Source organism: Pseudophryne corroboree, chromosome 1 (genome assembly GCF_028390025.1).
Source record: "Pseudophryne corroboree isolate aPseCor3 chromosome 1, aPseCor3.hap2, whole genome shotgun sequence".
NCBI lineage: Eukaryota > Metazoa > Chordata > Amphibia > Anura > Myobatrachidae > Pseudophryne > Pseudophryne corroboree.
In genome coordinates this window covers 65,074,488-65,092,989 of record NC_086444.1, presented here as the reverse complement: position 1 = coordinate 65,092,989, position 18,502 = coordinate 65,074,488, and the positions used below count along the sequence as shown (strand labels likewise).

At 48.5% G+C, this 18,502-nt stretch overlaps 1 protein-coding gene across 4 annotated transcripts in view; it reads left to right on the top strand.

Moving 5' to 3' along the window:
* Window positions 1–4,991: 4,991 nt before the first annotated feature.
* Window positions 4,992–18,502, top strand: part of SMAD4 (SMAD family member 4) — a 96,008-nt gene continuing 82,497 nt past the window's right edge. For 2 of the 4 annotated variants that reach the window (XM_063960132.1, XM_063960105.1), the window contains exons 1-2: window positions 4,992–5,229; window positions 15,173–15,492. In XM_063960132.1, the coding sequence (XP_063816202.1) occupies window positions 15,253–15,492 (240 nt within the window). In that variant the 5' untranslated portion in view covers window positions 4,992–5,229; window positions 15,173–15,252. Of the gene's footprint in view, window positions 5,230–11,406; window positions 11,484–11,617; window positions 11,683–15,172; window positions 15,493–18,502 lie in introns of all 4 variants that reach the window. The other 2 variants (XM_063960113.1, XM_063960122.1) reach the window with 2 other exon arrangements.

The following is an 18,502-nucleotide window of genomic DNA, read 5'->3' as shown; positions in this document are numbered from 1 at the left end:
ATTGGATCAATACCGCCTGACCCTGAAGCAGGGGTTTCGCTTGACTTAGGGCATTGTAAATGGCCCTTAGTTCCAGAATGTTTATATAAAGAGATGTCTCCAGGCTTGACCATAAGTCCTGGAAATTCCTTCCCTGTGTGACTGCTCCCCAGCCTCGCAGGCTGGCATCCGTGGCCACCAGGACCCAGTCCCGAATGCCGAATCTGCGGCCCTCTAGAAGATGAGCACTCTGCAACCACCACAGGAGGGATACCCTTGTCCCCGGTGACAGGGTTATCCGCTGAAGCATCTGAAGATGCGACCCGGACCATTTGTCCAGTCGGTTCCACTGGAAAGTCTTGCGTGGAAACTGCCGAATGGGATTGCTTCGTAGGAAGCCACCATTTTTACCCAGAACCCTTGTGCATTGATGCACTGAGACTTGGTTCGGTTTTAGGAGGTTCCTGACTAGCTCGGATAACTCCCTGGCTTTCTCCTCCGGGAGAAACACCTTCTTTCTGGACTGTGTCCAGGATCATCCCTAGGAACAGAAGACAAGTCGTCGGAACCAGCTGCGATTTTGGAATATTGAGAATCCAATCGTGCTGCCGCAACACTACCTGAGATAGTGCTACACCGACTTCCAAGTGTTCCCTGGATCTTACCCTTATCAGGGAATCGTCCAAGTAAGGGATAACTAAAATTTCCTTCCTTCGAAGGGATATCATTTCGGCCATTACCTTGGTAAAGACCCGGGGTGCCGTGGACCATCCCTACGGCCGCGTCCGAACTGATAGTGACAGTTCTGTACCATAACCTGAAATACCCTTGGTGAGAAGGGTAAATTTTGACATGAAGGTAAGCATCCTTGATGTCCCGAGACATCATGTAGTCCCCTTCTTCCAGGTTTGCAATCACTGCTCTGAGTGACTCAATTTTGAATTTGAACCTCTGTATGCAAGTGTTCAAAGATTTTAGATTTTAGATTTTAAAATCGGTCTCACCGAGCCGTCTGGCTTCGGTACCACAATAGTGTGGAATAATACCCCGTTCCCTGTTGCAGGAGGGGTATCTTGATTATCACCTGCTGGGAATACAGCTTGTGAATGGTTTCCAAAACTGCCTCCCTGTCAGCGGGAGACGTCGGTAAAACAGACCTTTGGAAACTGCGAGGGGGATACGTCTCGAATTCCAATTTGTACCCCTGAAATATTACCTGAAGGATCCAGGGGTCTACTTGCGAGTGAGCCCACTGCGCACTGAAATTCATTGAGAACGGGACCCCACCGTGCCTGAACCTGTAAAGCCCTAGCGTCATACTGAGGGCTTGGCAGAGGCGGAAAAGAGTTTCTGTTCCTTGGAACTGGCTGATCTCTGCAGCCATTTTCCTCTCCCTCTGTCACGAGCAGAAAAGAGGAACCCTTTTGTCCGTTTGCCAACCAGGACTGCGCCTGATAATACGGCGTCTTATTTTGAGAGGCGACCTGGGGTACATCCCCTTTTTTGTTAAGGCAATACTTCCAAATGCCGTTTGGAATCTGCATCACCTGACCACTTTACTGGTATAATTGGACAACGCACTTATACTTGATGCCAGTCGGCAAATATTCCGCTGTGCATCATGCATATATAGAAATGCATCTTTTAATTGCTCTATAGGCAATAATATACTGTCCTTATCTAGGATATCAAATTTCCAGTCAGGGAATCCGACCACGCCAACCCAGCACTGACATCCAGGCTGAGGCGATTGCTGGTCGCAGTATAACACCAGTATGTGTGTAAATACCAGAGAGGGTAGAGCCCTTGTTCTTACAAGCGTGTGAGCGCCTTATCCCCCCTAGGGGGTGTTTCCCAACGCACCCTAACCTCTGGCGGGAAAAGGTATACTGCCAATAACTTTTTAGAAATTATCAATTGTTATCGGGGGGAAACCCACGCATCATCACACACCTCATTTTATTTCTCAGATTCAGGAAAACTACAGGAAGTTTTTCCTCACCAAACATAATACCCCTTTTTTTGGTGGTATTTATATTATCAGAAGAGTGTAAACTTTTTCCATTGCCTCAATCATGCAATGTGTGGCCCTATTGGAAATCACGGTTGTCTCTTCACCGTCGACACAGGAGTCAGTATCCGTGTCGGCGTCTGTATCTGAGGTAACGGGCGCTTTAGAGCCCCTGTATGAGACGTCTGGACATGCACAAGCTGAGTAGCCGGCTGTCTCATGTCAACCACTGTCTTTTATACAAAGCTGACACTGTCACGCAATTTCAACAGTACATCCACTCAGGTGTCGACCCCCCAGGGGGTGACAACACTATTACAGACACTCTACTCCGTCTCCTCATCATTTTTCTCCTCATACATGTCGACACAAACGTACCGACACACAGCACACACACAGGGAATGCTCTGATAGAGGACAGGACCCCACTAGCCCTTTGGGGAGGGAGAGTTTGCCAGCACACACCAGAGCGCTATATATATACAGGGATAACCTTATATAAGTGTTTTTCCCTTTATAGCTGCTGTATTGTTTATACTGCGCCTAATTTGTGCCCCCCTCTCTTTTTTAACCCCTTTCTGTAGTGTAGTGACTGCAGGGGAGAGCCAGGGAGCTTCCCTCCAACTGAGCTGTGAGGGAAAATGGCGCCAGTGTGCTGAGGAGATAGGCTCCGCCCCTTTCTCGGCGTCCTTATCATCCGTTTTCTTGTATGTTTTGGCAGGGGTTAAATGCATCCATATAGCCCAGGAGTTATATGTGATGCATTTATTTTAGCCATAAAAGGTTTTCTATCGATTTATTGCGTCTCAGGGCGCTGCCCCCCCAGCGCCCTGCACCTTCAGTGACCGGAGTGTGAAGTGTGCTGAGAGCAATGGCGCACAGCTGCGGTGCTGTGCGCCTACCTTTATCTGAAGACAGGAAAGTCTTCTGCCGCCGATTTTTCCGGACCTCTTCGCTCTTCTGGCTCTGTAAGGGGGCCGGCGGGGCGGCTCCGGTGACCCATCCAGGCTGAACCTGTGATCGTCCCTCTGGAGCTAATGTCCAGTAGCCTAAGAAGCCCAATCCACTCTGCACGCAGGTGAGTTCGCTTCTTCTCCCCTTAGTCCCTCGATGCAGTGAGCCTGTTACCAGCAGGTCTCACTGAAAATAATAAACCTAAACTAAAACTTTCACAAAGAGCTCAGGAGAGCCCCTAGTGTGCACCCTTCTCGTCGGGCACAGAAAATCTAACTGAGGCTTGGAGGAGGGTCATAGGGGGAGGAGCCAGTGCACACCAGGTGATCCTAAAGCTTTCTTTAGATGTGCCCTGTCTCCTGCGGAGCCGCTATTCCCCATGGTCCTTACGGAGTTCCCAGCATCCACTAGGACGTCAGAGAAAGTACATTTCATATTCCCTGAGGGTGAGGCAGCCATCTTGTGCACACTCAATTGCTATTCTAAGTAATTCTTCACGTTGCTTTCTAAATAATCCTTTTCTTCTGTTTGTGTTATTCATGTGTTTTTCAGACCTGGGTTACATTTGTTTTTAAAAATGTAAAGCCCAGTACGCACTAAATGAGTCCCCGCCGACGCCGATATTGGCGGAGGTGGTGTGCCGGCATTTGGCAGGGGCATATACACTTGCCGATGCCAGCGGGGAAGGAAGCGACAGCAGGGGGTAGCAATGCAGCATGGCTGTCATTAACGAGGACCTTCCCCGTCTGTACATGTTCAGACGAGGGAGGGGGTCGTTAACTATGCGCGGAAGTGCGCATCGTTAACGACATTGTGTAGATTGGCCCTTCTGAGTGAGATCTTTCAAAATCTCGTCTAGTGTGTATGGGGTTTAAGGGGGACATTTACTAAGCAGTGAGAAGAGCGGAGAAGTGAGCCAGTGGAGAAGTTGCCCATGACAACCAATCAGCACTGAAGTAACATCTATAATTTGCATACTATAAAATTATACATAACTGCTGATTGGTTGATGGGGCAGTTTCTCCACTGGCTCACTTCTCTGCTCTTATCACTGCTTAGTAAGTGTTCCCCTAAGTCTTGAAGATCCCTTTTATAAAGCTATGACAGGTGCTAAATTGAGTTTTCACCACTTTCTCCTGTTACTGATATTGGGGGAGGCGGGGTAATTCCACACCATAGAGGGTTATCTAGTAGGCTCTGTGATTACGGTACGGGTGGGATTTCAGCGAGTTCGCTGACGTATTTAAAGCAACAATCCAAGGTCGCATTAAGAGAGGAAGGTACAGTAACTCGCTTCCCAGCCCCCGCCCTTAAGCCGGCAGCACAGTGACTCCGTCAGCGCTAGAGTGATGTGCCAGAGTCTAGTGCGCATGCACAGGTCCTCCGGGGGAAACGGCACGGCGGCCATATTCCTGGTAATTTTCTTGCTACGCATGGCGAAACGCCTGGAAAATGTCTGCCGCGCCATTTTCCTGGTGATTTGTGCAGCGCAGCTGGTGTGGGACTCTGAAGGGGTATATATGGGAGGGCTTATTTTCAGCTCTTGTGTTTAAAATGCAGGGAGATAGTGTAATTCCCAATATGAAGGTCTTCCCTGTATCATTTATTCTCATTATTGCAACAAAGCCCGAAATTCTGACTTTTACTACGTAAAAATGCAAATGTTCCTTGTGCTTCAGCTGTATACATGTAATATCGTATATGCTGCTTTTTAACCCATGTGCTGCTTTCCTCCTGAGGAGGATTTTATGTGCAAGCCATGCTGGGACTTTCAGTTCCACAGCAGCTGCTGGAGACTGTTATGAATCACTGTTGTGGAGGGTGCCATGTGGTAAGTCACTGTGATAGACGACAGGCTACTACTAAAAGACCCATCTGTCACTGTGTGTGTGGTAATAAGATGTGTATACAGTTCCGCCTACGCTTCGGCCCCGCCCACATCCCCTAGTGCACCCTCGTCCATCTCCGCTGTTGTAACCATGGTGACCGTGAGTCCCCGCCCCTCGCTGCGATTTCCCTAGCCCCGCCTACTATTTCATCCCTCCGCCGACCCCCTCAGTCTCCCGGATGTAGCTCCCGCTGCGCTTGCGCACGCCTGACCCCGGGAGGGTTTGTTGTCTGCGGCCTGCGCCGCGCTCAGGAGTCCGGAGAAGCCCCAGGAGAAGAGGCAGCAGCAACAGAGCGGAGAACCCAGGCCTTCCCCATACCCTCCGGGACTGGAGGAGAACACGCAGGCCCGGCTCAGCCCAGTCTCCTGGAGGCCGACCAGCGGGACAGTACTGCGGGTAATGCTGGGGAGGGGGATGGACTCGGCCTTTGCGTTGGGGGTCAGCTCGCTGGGGGTCTTGGCGCTGGTGGCTGTGCGGTCGGCTCGTCTGTTGTATCGATGTGTCCTGTTCGACTATGAGCGATCTGATCGTATGGAGAATACTCAGTGTCGCCCCCCAACTGTATGCTCAGCCCGGGGTCCCCCCTCACTGTATGCAGTATGCTCAGCCCGGGGTCCCCCCTCACTGTATGCAGTATGCTCAGCCCGGGGTCCCCCCTCACTGTATGCAGTATGCTCAGCCCGGGGTCCCCCCTCCCTGTATGCAGTATGCTCAGCCCGGGGTCCCCCCTCACTGTATGCAGTATGCTCAGCCCGGGGTCCCCCCTCACTGTATGCAGTATGCTCAGCCCGGGGTCCCCCCTCACTGTATGCAGTATGCTCAGCCCGGGGTCCCCCCTCACTGTATGCAGTATGCTCAGCCCGGGGTCCCCCCTCCCTGTATGCAGTATGCTCAGCCCGGGGTCCCCCCTCACTGTATGCAGTATGCTCAGCCCGGGGTCCCCCCTCACTGTATGCAGTATGCTCAGCCCGGGGTCCCCCCTCACTGTATGCAGTATTCTCAGCCCGGGGTCCCCCCTCACTGTATGCAGTATGCTCAGCCCGGGGTCCCCCCTCACTGTATGCAGTATGCTCAGCCCGGGGTCCCCCCTCACTGTATGCAGTATGCTCAGCCCGGGGTCCCCCCTCACTGTATGCAGTATCCTCAGCCCGGGGTCCCCCCTCACTGTATGCAGTATGCTCAGCCCGGGGCCTCCCCTCACTGTAGGCAGTATGCTCAGCCCGGTCCCCCCTCACTGTAGGCAGTATGCTCAGCCCGGTTCCGGTATGAATGGTCGACCATGTTATGGTCGACCACTATTGGTCGACATTGACATGGACACATGGTCGACACATGAAAATGGTCGACACATGAAAGGTCGACACATGAAAAGGTCGACATGAGTTTTTTAACTTTATGGTGTCGTTTTTTGCAGTATGCTCAGCCCGGTCCCCCCTCACTGTAGGCAGTATGCTCAGCCCGGGGTCCCCCCTCACTGTATATAGTATGCTCAGCCCGGGGTCCCCCCTCACTGTAGGCAGTATGCTCAGCCCGGGGTCCCCCCTCACTGTAGGCAGTATGCTCAGCCCGGGTCCCCCCTCACTGTAGGCAGTATGCTCAGCCCGGGGTCCCCCCTCACTGTAGGCAGTATGCTCAGCTCGGGGCCCCCTCCCTCACTGTAGGCAGTATGCTCAGCCCGGGCCCCCCCCCCTCACTGTAGGAAGTATTCTCAGCCCAACCCCTCACTGTATGCTCAGCCCTGGCCCCCCCTCACTGTAGGCAGTATGCTCAGCCCGGGCCCCCCCTCACTGTAGGCCAGAGGTTCCCAAACTGTGTGCCGTGGCTCCCTGGGGCGCCTCGGGTCACCTGCAGGGGTGCCCTGGGTTGGTGGTCCAGGACCAATTCAAATTATTCATGGTCAATATAATAGGCAAAACCAGTGCTGGTGGCTGCCAGTCATAAAATATGTGGCCAATCAGAAGCAAATCTTGTCCCTCACCACACAACTGACCCTAAGGATGACATATAAACGCGATCTACTTAATGTAATATTTCTTTCTAAATTTCTCAATAAGAAATTTTTGGCCTAGGGGTGCCGTGAAAAAAATTGTGATATTCTAGGGTGCCGTGATTCAAAAAAGTTTGGAAACCACTGCTGTAGGCAGTATTCTCAGCCCGGCCCCTCACTGTATGCTCAGCCCTGGCCCCCCCTCACTGTCGGCAGTATGCTCAGCCCGGGCCCCCCCTCACTGTAGGCAGTATTCTCAGCCCGCCCCCCCCCCCCCCCTCACTGTCGGCAGTATGATGAGCCAGGACCCCTCTCTGTATGATCAGCCTGGGGGCCCGCCTCTTTGTAGCCAGTATGATCAGCTATTGGGATATTTTTGATCTCCTAATAATGGGGGTGATCTATTTTACTGGGATATATGTAAGCAAACGTTTTAAGATGATTGTGGTTCAAGTCTCCCACTCCTCATATGACTGAAGGGAAACCGTGTGATATACTGGCGGCTGACTGAAGGGACACAGTATGATATACTGGCGGCTGACTGAAGGGACACAGTATGATATAATGGCGCCTGACTGAAGGGACACAGTATGATATACTGGCGGCTGACTGAAGGGACACAGTATGATATACTGGCGGCTGACTAAAGGGACACAGTATGATATACTGGCGGCTGACTGAAGGGACACAGTATGATATACCGGCGGCTGACTGAAGGGACACAGTATGATATACCGGCGGCTGACTGAAGGGACACAGTATGATATACCGGCGGCTGACTGAAGGGACACAGTATGATATACCGGCGGCTGACTGAAGGGACACAGTATGATATACCGGCGGCTGACTGAAGGGACACAGTATGATATACCGGCAGCTGACTGAAGGGACACAGTATGATATACCGGCGGCTGACTGAAGGGACACAGTATGATATACCGGCGGCTGACTGAAGGGACACAGTATGATATACCGGCGGCTGACTAAAGGGACACAGTATGATATACCGGCAGCTGACTGAAGGGACACAGTATGATATACTGGCGGTGACTGAAGGGACACAGTATGATATACTGGCGGTGACTGAAGGGACACAGTATGATATACCGGCGGCTGACTGAAGTAGGCTATATCTAGACTTAGTGAGTCCCAGCACAAATATTGGTGGTGCTCAGTTACCCCCAGACCTGGCACCCCTGCATGGACTGAGCAGAGGCCATTACTTGGTTGGCAGATACACTTCCAGTTCTGTAACCATTTCCTGCTCCATGTCTTAGCTGTTGTCTTATGTTCAGTACTATGCGTAACTCCGTCCTAATGCTGCATTAATAATGCTTCTTGCGTGCTCTGTATTGTTGCCTGCTGGTCCCCAGTCTTTGTACTATGATGTATTTCCCCCTGTACGAAGCTGCTGCATTTTGCCGTCTTATCAATCAGCAGTAATAATAAGATATAATCCGTAACTGTGTCAGTATAAGTGATCTCCAGGTGACGCACCCGTGGGATCATGGCTAGGTCAGATTAACTCTTTGCATCCTGCAACTTTCCTTACCTGGAGATTACCTGATTCTACTAATTGCATCTGGTGTTAGAAGATACAAGTCTCTAAATATTACATTCACCTGAACTTACATGTGACCAATTACACTCACGATCCCCGACTACGTGCATACAATGCCCCCACCCGGACCACTCAAGATGAATACAATAGCTTTTGGCAGGGGGCTAAGATTACTATTAGGGAGATATTCAGTTAGCAACATGGTTCTGTCGGATCCTTAAGTACTAATATAGCGCAGGTTATCTTGCAGGAAGACGTTGCTCGTATTTGCGCGTGCCCCATAACCAAGTGGGCAAAAAATTCCAGGTAACCTGTGCACATTGCGCTTTGGAACACCACACTTATTCCTAACTCCCCGTAGTGTTGCAGTAGAGAAGCTGAACCTGTTATTTTACATCTGGCTTTAAACAAAATAGAGCAGATGAAGACAAATGTTTGCACATCATCTTTTTTTGCCTGGGGCATGCAAACGGAAACCTTAAAACTGTGGCCTCCTCCTTTTAAAGGCTGATAATTCTTTTGGCTTTGGATGCAGTGCCATAACTGAAACGTACTACGTATCTATGTTCCAGCGATCTACCCGATGAAGCGGTCCTTTGACATATGCTGCGGTCCTCCTGCTGTTGGCAGTTTGTTGACGGACCATGCGCTCTTTATGAGAATAACCCACTTTGGCAGGAGGGATGAGACAGGACGCTGGCTGCGGCACAGGTTTGGGTAGATTGCTGGGACGCGTGTAAAGGCGTCCGTACACTGGGTGATTGCAGTATATTGCCACGACCGAGCACGTTATAGGAATGCCTGCAAGGGCACCGCATTGTTCTGTGACAGATTTGCTACTATATGGATATAGGACATTCAATTTCTACAGGCTAATAATCCTGTATAATAGAAGGCTAACGCTACGCCTCACCTCTATGGGGGGAGTTCAAGTGTTTTGCGTGGCGCCGTCCAATAGATGGCGCCTGGCGGAGCAATTGAAGTGTTGCTCCATTCGGGCACGCACAGCTGCCGGCGCTGGCATTACTCTGTTATGATGATCCGTTATTTTGTTGTGCTGGTCACTGGTCGTGTATAAATACCCTGTTCCCCTTGCTCCTCTGATGATACTCTCCCGTGTCTGCCTGCCGTGTATGCATCATGGGTTATAGTGGTCTAGTAATAGATGGACACGCATTGCGTGCTGCATTTTGTAGATAGAAAAGCAATCTTGCATATATATTTGTTTTCAGTTTGTCATTTTAAAATGTGCTCTTCACAGACTAATAAATCTACAAACAGGATGTTTTGTAAATATGAACCATGAAAGTCAATATTACGCAGACATTCCAATACAGCACTGTTATAAGTAACATAGAATAGACAGCTAGTGTTCCTGGCAGGGTTTCCCTCCGCTTGCTCCCAAAAAAGGGGCGTGTCCTTGTGACATTATTTTCCCACTCTACTATAGACAGCCGAAACTCCATATATCTGTAGGACATTGGGCCTAATTCAGACATGATCGTAGATGTGCTAAATTTAGCACATCTACGATCAGTTTCACAGACATGCGGGGGGGGGACGCCCAGCACAGGGCTAGTCCGCCCCGCATATCTGGCTCTGCCCCCCCCCCCCCCCCCCCCCCCCCCGCACAGGTACAAAAGCATCGCAAGGCGGCAGTGCTTTTGTACCTGAGGAGTAGCTCCCTACCAGCGCAGCTTCTGCGCACTGGCAGAGAGCCACTCGTCACTTCCTGGGTTGCAGCGACTGCGTGTGACGTCACGCAGCCACCGTGGCCCACCCCCCTGCACGGTCCTGGCACGCCTTGGTTGCCCGGACTGCACCCCCCAAAACGGTGTCCAGCTGCCGGCCCGCCCAGCGACCGCCTCTGCCTGTCAGTCAGACAGAGGCGATCGCTGGGCTGAGTTGGCCATCGGCTCTCTGGCATGCACTGTGGCGCATGCGCAGTTCAGACCTGATCGCCCGCTGTGCGAAAACGCACCGCAGCGATCAGGTCTGAATTAGGCCCAATATCCTGGAGAGATCCGATTCTGGCCAAAAAATAAAATCTCCTCTTAGACCCAATTTGGAGGTTCGCACCTGGGAGCGTGACATGGGTGCTTCCTGGCTGCGACCCGCCTCAGTCCCCTCGTCAATGCTGTTTCCAACCTGGCATATTGCTGGGTTGGTGATGCAGCGGAGGTGGTGCTTGGAGATCACATGATCTCCAAGCACCGCCCATCCACACAGCGTGAACGGGAAGCAGGTCGCATCGACCCAGCTTCCCGTCTACACAGCACAGCTTGCCGGTTTGAACCCGTGTTCAACCCTGCAAGCTACCGGAGTTGGAATACCGGGTCACTTGACCCAGATTATTCCAACTGGGCCCTTTTACACCGCACAGCAACACGGGTTATGCACGCTCATGTGCAATAACCCGTGTTCAAATCTGGCGGGGTGTAAGGGGGAGTTTTACCAAAGCGTGGAGAGAAATAAAGTACCAATCAGATTCTGTCATTTTTCCAGCACAGCCTGTAACATGACAGGTAAAACCTGATTGGTTTGAAGAACTTTATCAGTGTATTTCCCATATGGTCAAATACTATTTGATTTATGATTCACTTCCCTCCTTGTAGAGGGCAACATTTTCTAAGCGCTGAATGGTTTCTGCAGCGGCCAGTCATGTGGTGCTGGGTGGATGTGCTTAGGTCAGGCATGTCCAAACTGCGGCCCTCCAGCTGTTGAGAAACTACACATCCCAGCATGCCCTGACACACAGCTTTAGCATTCTCTGACGGCAAAACCGTGTCAGGGCATGCTGGGATATGTAGTTTCACAACAGCTGGAGGGCCGCAGTTTGGACATGCCTGGCTTAGGTTGTATACAATAGATAAATAGGAAGGTGGCACCCTGAAGATCTGTAACTGAGTGATGAGCGGGCACTGTGCTTAATACTTGCTTTTTGTGTGCGTATAGTTATCCATTATTTGTTGTTGTATACGTATAGCGCCACCTTATTACGCATTGTTTTACTTTTGTCCTCCAGCTAAAGTTGATGCTATGTCCTGTACCAGCCCCTTCATAGAGGGACCTAGGAATGATGTACCCGTTTTTGATTTTAAGGTGCATATTGCCATTTATTTGCTTTCTATTAAATAGTTGCACAATATCTTGTATGTCTTCATCTGAATGATCTATTGTTTGCCCCTTCTTTCTGTAGGGCAGATAAATGTAATGTACTTTGTTTCTCTATGTAGTACCTGAATTTGTTGGTGTAATTTCTGGATGACGGTGCAGTAATCCACAAACCTCCTACAAACTTGTGAGTTGAAGAATTGTTATACTTCTAGAAATAATATATTTTTCACTTGACATGTAGGGCCTGATAGTCACAGGCTGCTGCGACTTGCTTTAACGTCTTTTGCCGTAGTCGTGTGCGACATTATGTTGATGCTAGCGATAGCCTTTCCCCTGGTGAACATGTGTGCGTCAGACTGCAAGCCCTGAGGGTCTATAGAGGCCACCACTGGTTGCATCATCACAACTTGCCACCTGCACTGTGGTAGCTGAGCAGTTAAGCAGTACGGACGGTGTAATGGTTAGCATTACTGCCTCACAGCACTGAGGTCATGGGTTCAATTCCCACCATGGCCCTAACTGTGTGGAGTTTGTATATTCTCCCCGTACTTGCGTGGGTTTCCTCCGGGTACTCCGGTTTCCTCCCACAATCCAAAAATATACTGGTAAGTTAATTGGATCCCAACAAAAATTAACCCTAGTATGATTGTGTGTGCGTGTACATGTGGTAGGGAATATAGATTGTAAGCTCCACTGGGGCAGGGACTGATGTGAACGGGCAAAATATTCTCTGTAAAGCGCTGCAGAATATGTATGCGCTATATAAATAACTGGTAATAAATAAAATAAGCATCTGCGTAGGGTGGACAGGGGTCAATTACAGACATGGAGCTCAGGGGTAATTGCCAGACAGCAACACTACTCCCGTAGCAATCTGACAACATTCAAATAACCTTTATGTTCTGTAGGATCAGTCCTGCATCTTTATGCGGTTTGTAGTGCTCATATCAGCCCTTTAACTTCTCCATGAAACATGGGGTACTTACCAGACGCAACTTTATTTTCTCTTGTATCTCCTGGGATAACAGTCTGCAAATTGCTCAGAATAATAACTAGGCAATGGCATGAGAGGATTTCATACCAAAAAAAAAAAGATTAAAAAAATTCTGTAAAGTTACAGCAAAAGTTTTATTCTTGTCTGAAAATTACCCCGTTTTAACCCTAACACAACCACGTCAGCAGCACCGGTAATACTTCCGTAAAACGGATATTTTCCCTGCGTTTGAATAGCCACTGCTCGGGAACGCCCAGCAGGCTTCCTGTACATTTGTCATACCGTGCGTCTCAATTGCAACTTTGAGATGCAGTCGAAAAGACAATCCCTTAACTTTGTGGACGTTGGCGTTGAGTGCGACTCGGAGTCTGGCCTCTAATACAGATGTGGCTGCTCACCTTCTGTCCGCGAGTGGCCGTATTGCGATTGTGACTAGCCGCGGTCCGTTCACAGGAGCTCATGCGCCATGCAATCCAATGGATTGCGTGTGCAGTGCACGCACACACCGTGGACCCTCTATTTGCGGCAAACGAGTCGCATGTGCTGCAAATAGAGTATAAGTTGAAAGAGGACAGATCTGTATATCATTCCTTCCACTGTGGCGCAGTGTCACCCAGACCGCCGTTTGATAATAAATACGGTGGTTGGCCCAGTGTAATATTCATTTTGACAATAATATTGTGATATTATTTATTTGTCACATTATTTAAGGCTATTTCTTTCTGTAAAATGAAAGACCTGATCAAGTCAGTAAGTAATGTTGTTGTTGTGTTAGATTACAAGAAGATATATTCTGCAAGCCATTTCTGGCAGATGATATTTCCAGGATATTTTGACAGCTGTGGCTCACGAATGTCTGCGATTTGGCTTTCTCCTATAGCCATTTCATATTCCCCCTAGGAACATACACGTCTGCAAAGCCATTAAGATATCAAGTTCTCCGATGTGCATTACTGCAAATCCGCTATGGATCTGTTCTCTTTTTCCAGGACATTAATGTACCTTCCGTCACCCTTCAGATCGCCAGTAAGACCTCTTCAGATCTGATAACCTGAAGCAGCGCAGGGCACCAGAAGGGGTTAAAGCCACACTCCGCCTTTCTCTGACAAACCATCCAGCGAGTGAAAGCTGTTTCCTGCGCTGATCTTTTTGGCTGCGACATGGCAGAAATTTCCATGTGTATTCTGTTTGTTTATGGTTGGGATAGTGAAATGTGGAAGGGGATGAGGCTCTGGCACCCGGCGGCGTGATGAGCTGCATTGTCCTCCCTTGTAACTGATTGCTGCAGATGTACTGTAAATAGCTGAGCGTTTGTGTTCCTTTGATGTCAGGTATGCAGTGTGCAGCTGTGATATGCCGACGTTCTGTTTACATGTGATGCAGTCAGGAAGTAGACAATGAAAGTGTCGACATATATAATGACGGCTAGATTAACATGTCAACATCGTAAATGTCGTACTCTGCGGAACCCATGTACGTAGATTGCCGTCCCGTCAGCTGTGTGGATTGTTAGGTAATATGTCCTGCTTAGGTGCAAGGCGTATTTGATGACATTGGGGTTGATTCAATGGAATGCGATGTGAATAGCGCCGAGAAGGAGGTCCCAGAGCTAATTATTTAAGCCCACCCAGAGGATTTCTGCGCACACCTCTCCTGAGCTACGAGCAGAAATCTACTTAATTAGTGCCGCAATGCAGTGTTCTCCCTTTAGCGCGGTGCAAACAGAATTGTGGCAGGCACCTAAGTCTGAGAATGCCGTCTCTCTTGATTTAACACCCGGCTTAAGGCGTGAAAACTGGCAAAGTGGTCAATCGAATAGCTCCGGGGCCTCCTTTCTGGTGTATATTCAAGTCGCATTGAATTTAGTCGACCCCATTAAGTCACAGGATCACTGTTGGAACTTTGCAATACTACACCGCGTAATAGGAATACCTCCTGTTTAGGTGGCACTTTATTGAGGGGGATTATTCACTTGACACAGAGCAAAATAATAATAGTGAATTTCATGAATATTTTATTTCTATAAAATAATAATAATTTTAAAAAAAGCCGGAAGCTGCACACAGACAAAATAGAAAAAAAAGTTGAAAGGTTTGGAATTTATTTTGTGCTTTTACTTATCCAAAAACTGTCCGCTGTTACGATTTTCCTGCGCCAGACTGGATTCACTGCGGTACAGATACGCTTATTGATTTTACAGAGATTAAGGGACATTTATCAAACCTTCCAAAGAGTACCAGTGATGGTGTTACCCTTAGCAGCCAATCATATTCCAGCTATCTTTTTATAGAATGGTATTGTATTAGCCAAGGTTAAAAATCAGTCGCAGATCAGGTTGTTGTTTTTATGCTGCTGCTAAACACAGGGCTTGTCCGTCCTGTTAAACCACAAAAAAAAAAAACACGATAAAAAATAGCAGCGCTAATAGTGAGAATTTATAAAAAAAAGCAGATGCATAGGATGAAAGGTTTACATTTAATAAAAACAAACATACAACAATTAATTTAAAATAAATAGATAAGATCACCAAACTCGAGCTGCTCAATTTGTAGTGTCCGTTCCTTTTAGTATGAACTGGACAGCAGGTAGGTGTACAGAATATTTGTTAGGAGCGGATAGCGCAGTCCAAATGAACGGTCATTACCATAAAGCTATATTCTTGCGTTTCTACCCTGTGTAGGATTGGAGGCGGCCTTCCCTCTGCAACCCGTAACTATTGTAGTGTTGAACTAAGCAGGAAAACTGGATCCTCTCGACAACATGTCCATAACCAACACGCCCACAAGCAACGACGCCTGCCTCAGCATCGTCCACAGCTTGATGTGCCACCGCCAAGGGGGCGAGAGCGAGACATTTGCAAAGCGGGCCATCGAAAGTTTAGTGAAAAAGCTAAAGGAGAAGAAAGATGAGTTGGATTCCTTGATCACTGCAATAACTACGAATGGAGCACACCCTAGTAAATGTGTCACTATCCAGAGAACGTTAGATGGGCGGCTTCAGGTCAGTACTTGTCCTTTATTATAAGAGGTGGCACCGTTATTGTTCTGCACCAAGCGGGAGATGCTGTATAAGAGTTATTAGGCCGATGATAAAGATAAATAATGCATTCTTGTTTAGGTCCTGATGGGTTTCGTGGTTCCGCTCTAGTGTCCTATGTATATGCAGGACTCGTACGTACATAGGATTTCAGTAATAAACAGATTTTGTTCCATTGTTTCCCATAGACATCAGCAGAGTAGTATGAGTTAATGGCTATTTTTGTGGGAGAATGCAGGATGCTTGCAGTGTTACCAGGATAGGTGTGACCCTAGTCCCATGCTGAAACATATATTTAGTATTTAGATTAGTAGTGTTCATTCTAGCACCCTGCACCTTTCAAATCCTGTGTAGTTCCTCTTTCCTGCCTGGGGTGTCGCTCTCTACTCTGGGGCTTCTCGGCACACACAGGTCTGTACCACAGCACAGAGTAACAGATCAGAGTGCGCTGAGAGGCATCAAAGCAGAGAGCGACACCCCAGGCAAGAAAGAGGAACTGCACGGATTTTGAAAGGTGCAGGGTGCTAGAATGACCACTAGATTAGTATCTTCATGTCCCAAGAAGTTCAGATATTTAATAGTTACCTAAACTGTTGTCGTGCCTGAAAAATCCTGTAATGGCAGTTTTTGTGGCTACGGCGGCAGTTTGGGGAGACGGCGAGTATTAATTTAACCTGTCGCTGTTATAGTCCCTACACATTAGACGATATAACCGAACGATCTGAACGTTCTCGGAGTAATAAGATAATAAACATATATTGGGTTTGTGTACACGTGTGGTTACTAGGACCTAGTTAGTGCTCAGACCGTAAGTCTGGACTCTATGGGGCGTCAGCATGTAATTTTCTCTTTCATCCATCTGGGGGACGCTGCGCCATTACTTGTGGGTTAGAGGTGTGTGGTTGTGGAGTTTGGCACAGAACTATTAAAACCTGACTCCTCCCCCCTCTAACCCCTCCCATCTCCTTCCTGTCTAGCCAGTACCCCAGTTTTTGTTTTGTGCCTGTGGAGTACAGACACAGATTTTTTTTTCTCTGAAGATTTTAGTTAGGTTTTTTTCTTATTTTATGATTTGAGTGCCTAGTCCCTGTATACAGGTGACAGGTACTACTAGAGTGGGGTTAGATAGAAGTCCCACTCTATAATCTGCCGCTGGAGGTCACCATACTTCGGTCACTGGGGCTGGATTCCTATTTCTAAGAAGTCGGCAGTGAGAAGGTACAGGATAGACACAATCTGTCTCTGACAGTATTGGTCTATCCTTCCCTATATCTTTCTATATTTTTCATATAGATATATATATTTGATTTTATTTTTATTACTTGAGTGTCCCCCCTCCATCCCTCCCCCCCCCCAACCTCCCGCACAAGCATTTATTTATTTCTGCTACAGGGGGGTCACCTCTGAGTAGCCCGGGAGAGTGTTGAGTCACTCCCTGGGGGTTTACTAGATGCTGCCGAACAGAGCCGCTGTAAGTAGCGGCGCGCGGGAGCCACTACCGATCGAGCCGCTGTACATAGCGGCGTGCGGGAGCCACTGCTAGAACAACAGATGCTGTAGGTAACGGCACCCGGGGGCCGCTTCCCGAAGAGACACGCTGTATGTAGCGGTGCGCGGGAGCCGCTACCCGAACACAGAATCTGCAGACTTCCGGTTATAGCGCGCCTATGCTGAGCTACCCGGCGCTTACTTGCTTCAAAGAAGGGATTCCCGCCCTGCACTACCTCACACACTCTGATCCAGCGTCTACAGAGCCGGGCGCCATTTTCTCCAGAGGCAGTACGGGGGACGCGGTGCAGCACACAGCACACAACTTGGAAAATGTTTCAGTACTACTCACCCTGTTTATTCAGGGGGGATCACCTAACAGCAAGTATACTTTGGGGGCATTGTGTTATTCTATACAGAGATCTGTGGTATAGAGGGACCTGGGTTCAATCCTAGTGTCACCTAGAGGATTTCTATTAAAGTTAACAGTATTTGTTTCAATATAAATTACACAGTATGCTTCACAATACTGTCCACTACTCTACTGTGTTTATAGTTCTTTGGTAGTGCATTTGTTTAAAAAAAAAAAAAAAAAAGACAGATCTACAAGGGGGAAGACACCCTCGGGGGTTTAAATTGCCTGCGTACAATGTGAACGGACATGTTCTGGTGCATCTGGGGTGGTCCAACAGGGAAGTTCTGCGGACCTGTCTCTGTGGACTCAAAAAATATGGGCACATGTATTACTAATTTAACTCAATCCCTAAACAAGTTTATAAACTCTGCCGGCAGTTTTTCTGATACAACACGGCCACAACCGTTGCCCGCTATAACTTTATGGGGGAGGAGTTGGAGTCATTTCCATGAGAAAATGGGGACGTAGACCCAGAGTGGGACGAAGTTTCGGTCTGGGAAAGTGATTGGTCTAATAGCTCAGGTGTTAGTCTGACGGATGGTGTCTATCAGCACTCTATTACTAACAGGGATATTTTAAAGGAGCCCTAACTTAAGCCGGTTTCTCGTTCCCAAGTCCCTCAGAAGTTAAAATTTCTATATTCTTTTACAGAAAACAGCCCCAAAGGTAGACGCTTCCATTTTCCATTTAGCAGGAGCTACGGCTATTCCTTCGGTACAGTCGGTGACATTGAAAGATCCTACAGATAGGACGATGGCAGCAATGCCTAAATCTGTTTTCTTCATCACGATTCTAGCTGGCGCTTGGATCCTCAGGGCCGCGGATGACTGACTAACACAGATCATATCTGGAATGCAGTCTGACGATCCATCAGAAGACATTCAATTAGCAGAACAAATTTCGGCTTACTTATGTGGGTGAGACCTTGATTGATTCTACTACGCGGCGCTCCCGTATTTCTGCCTTGACAGTGTCAGCAAGACGGTCTCTTTGGCTTCGGGTTTGGAATGCCGATTGTGACTCCAAACAGACCTTGGCGGCGGTACCCTTTGAAGGTGAGTTCTCTTTGGG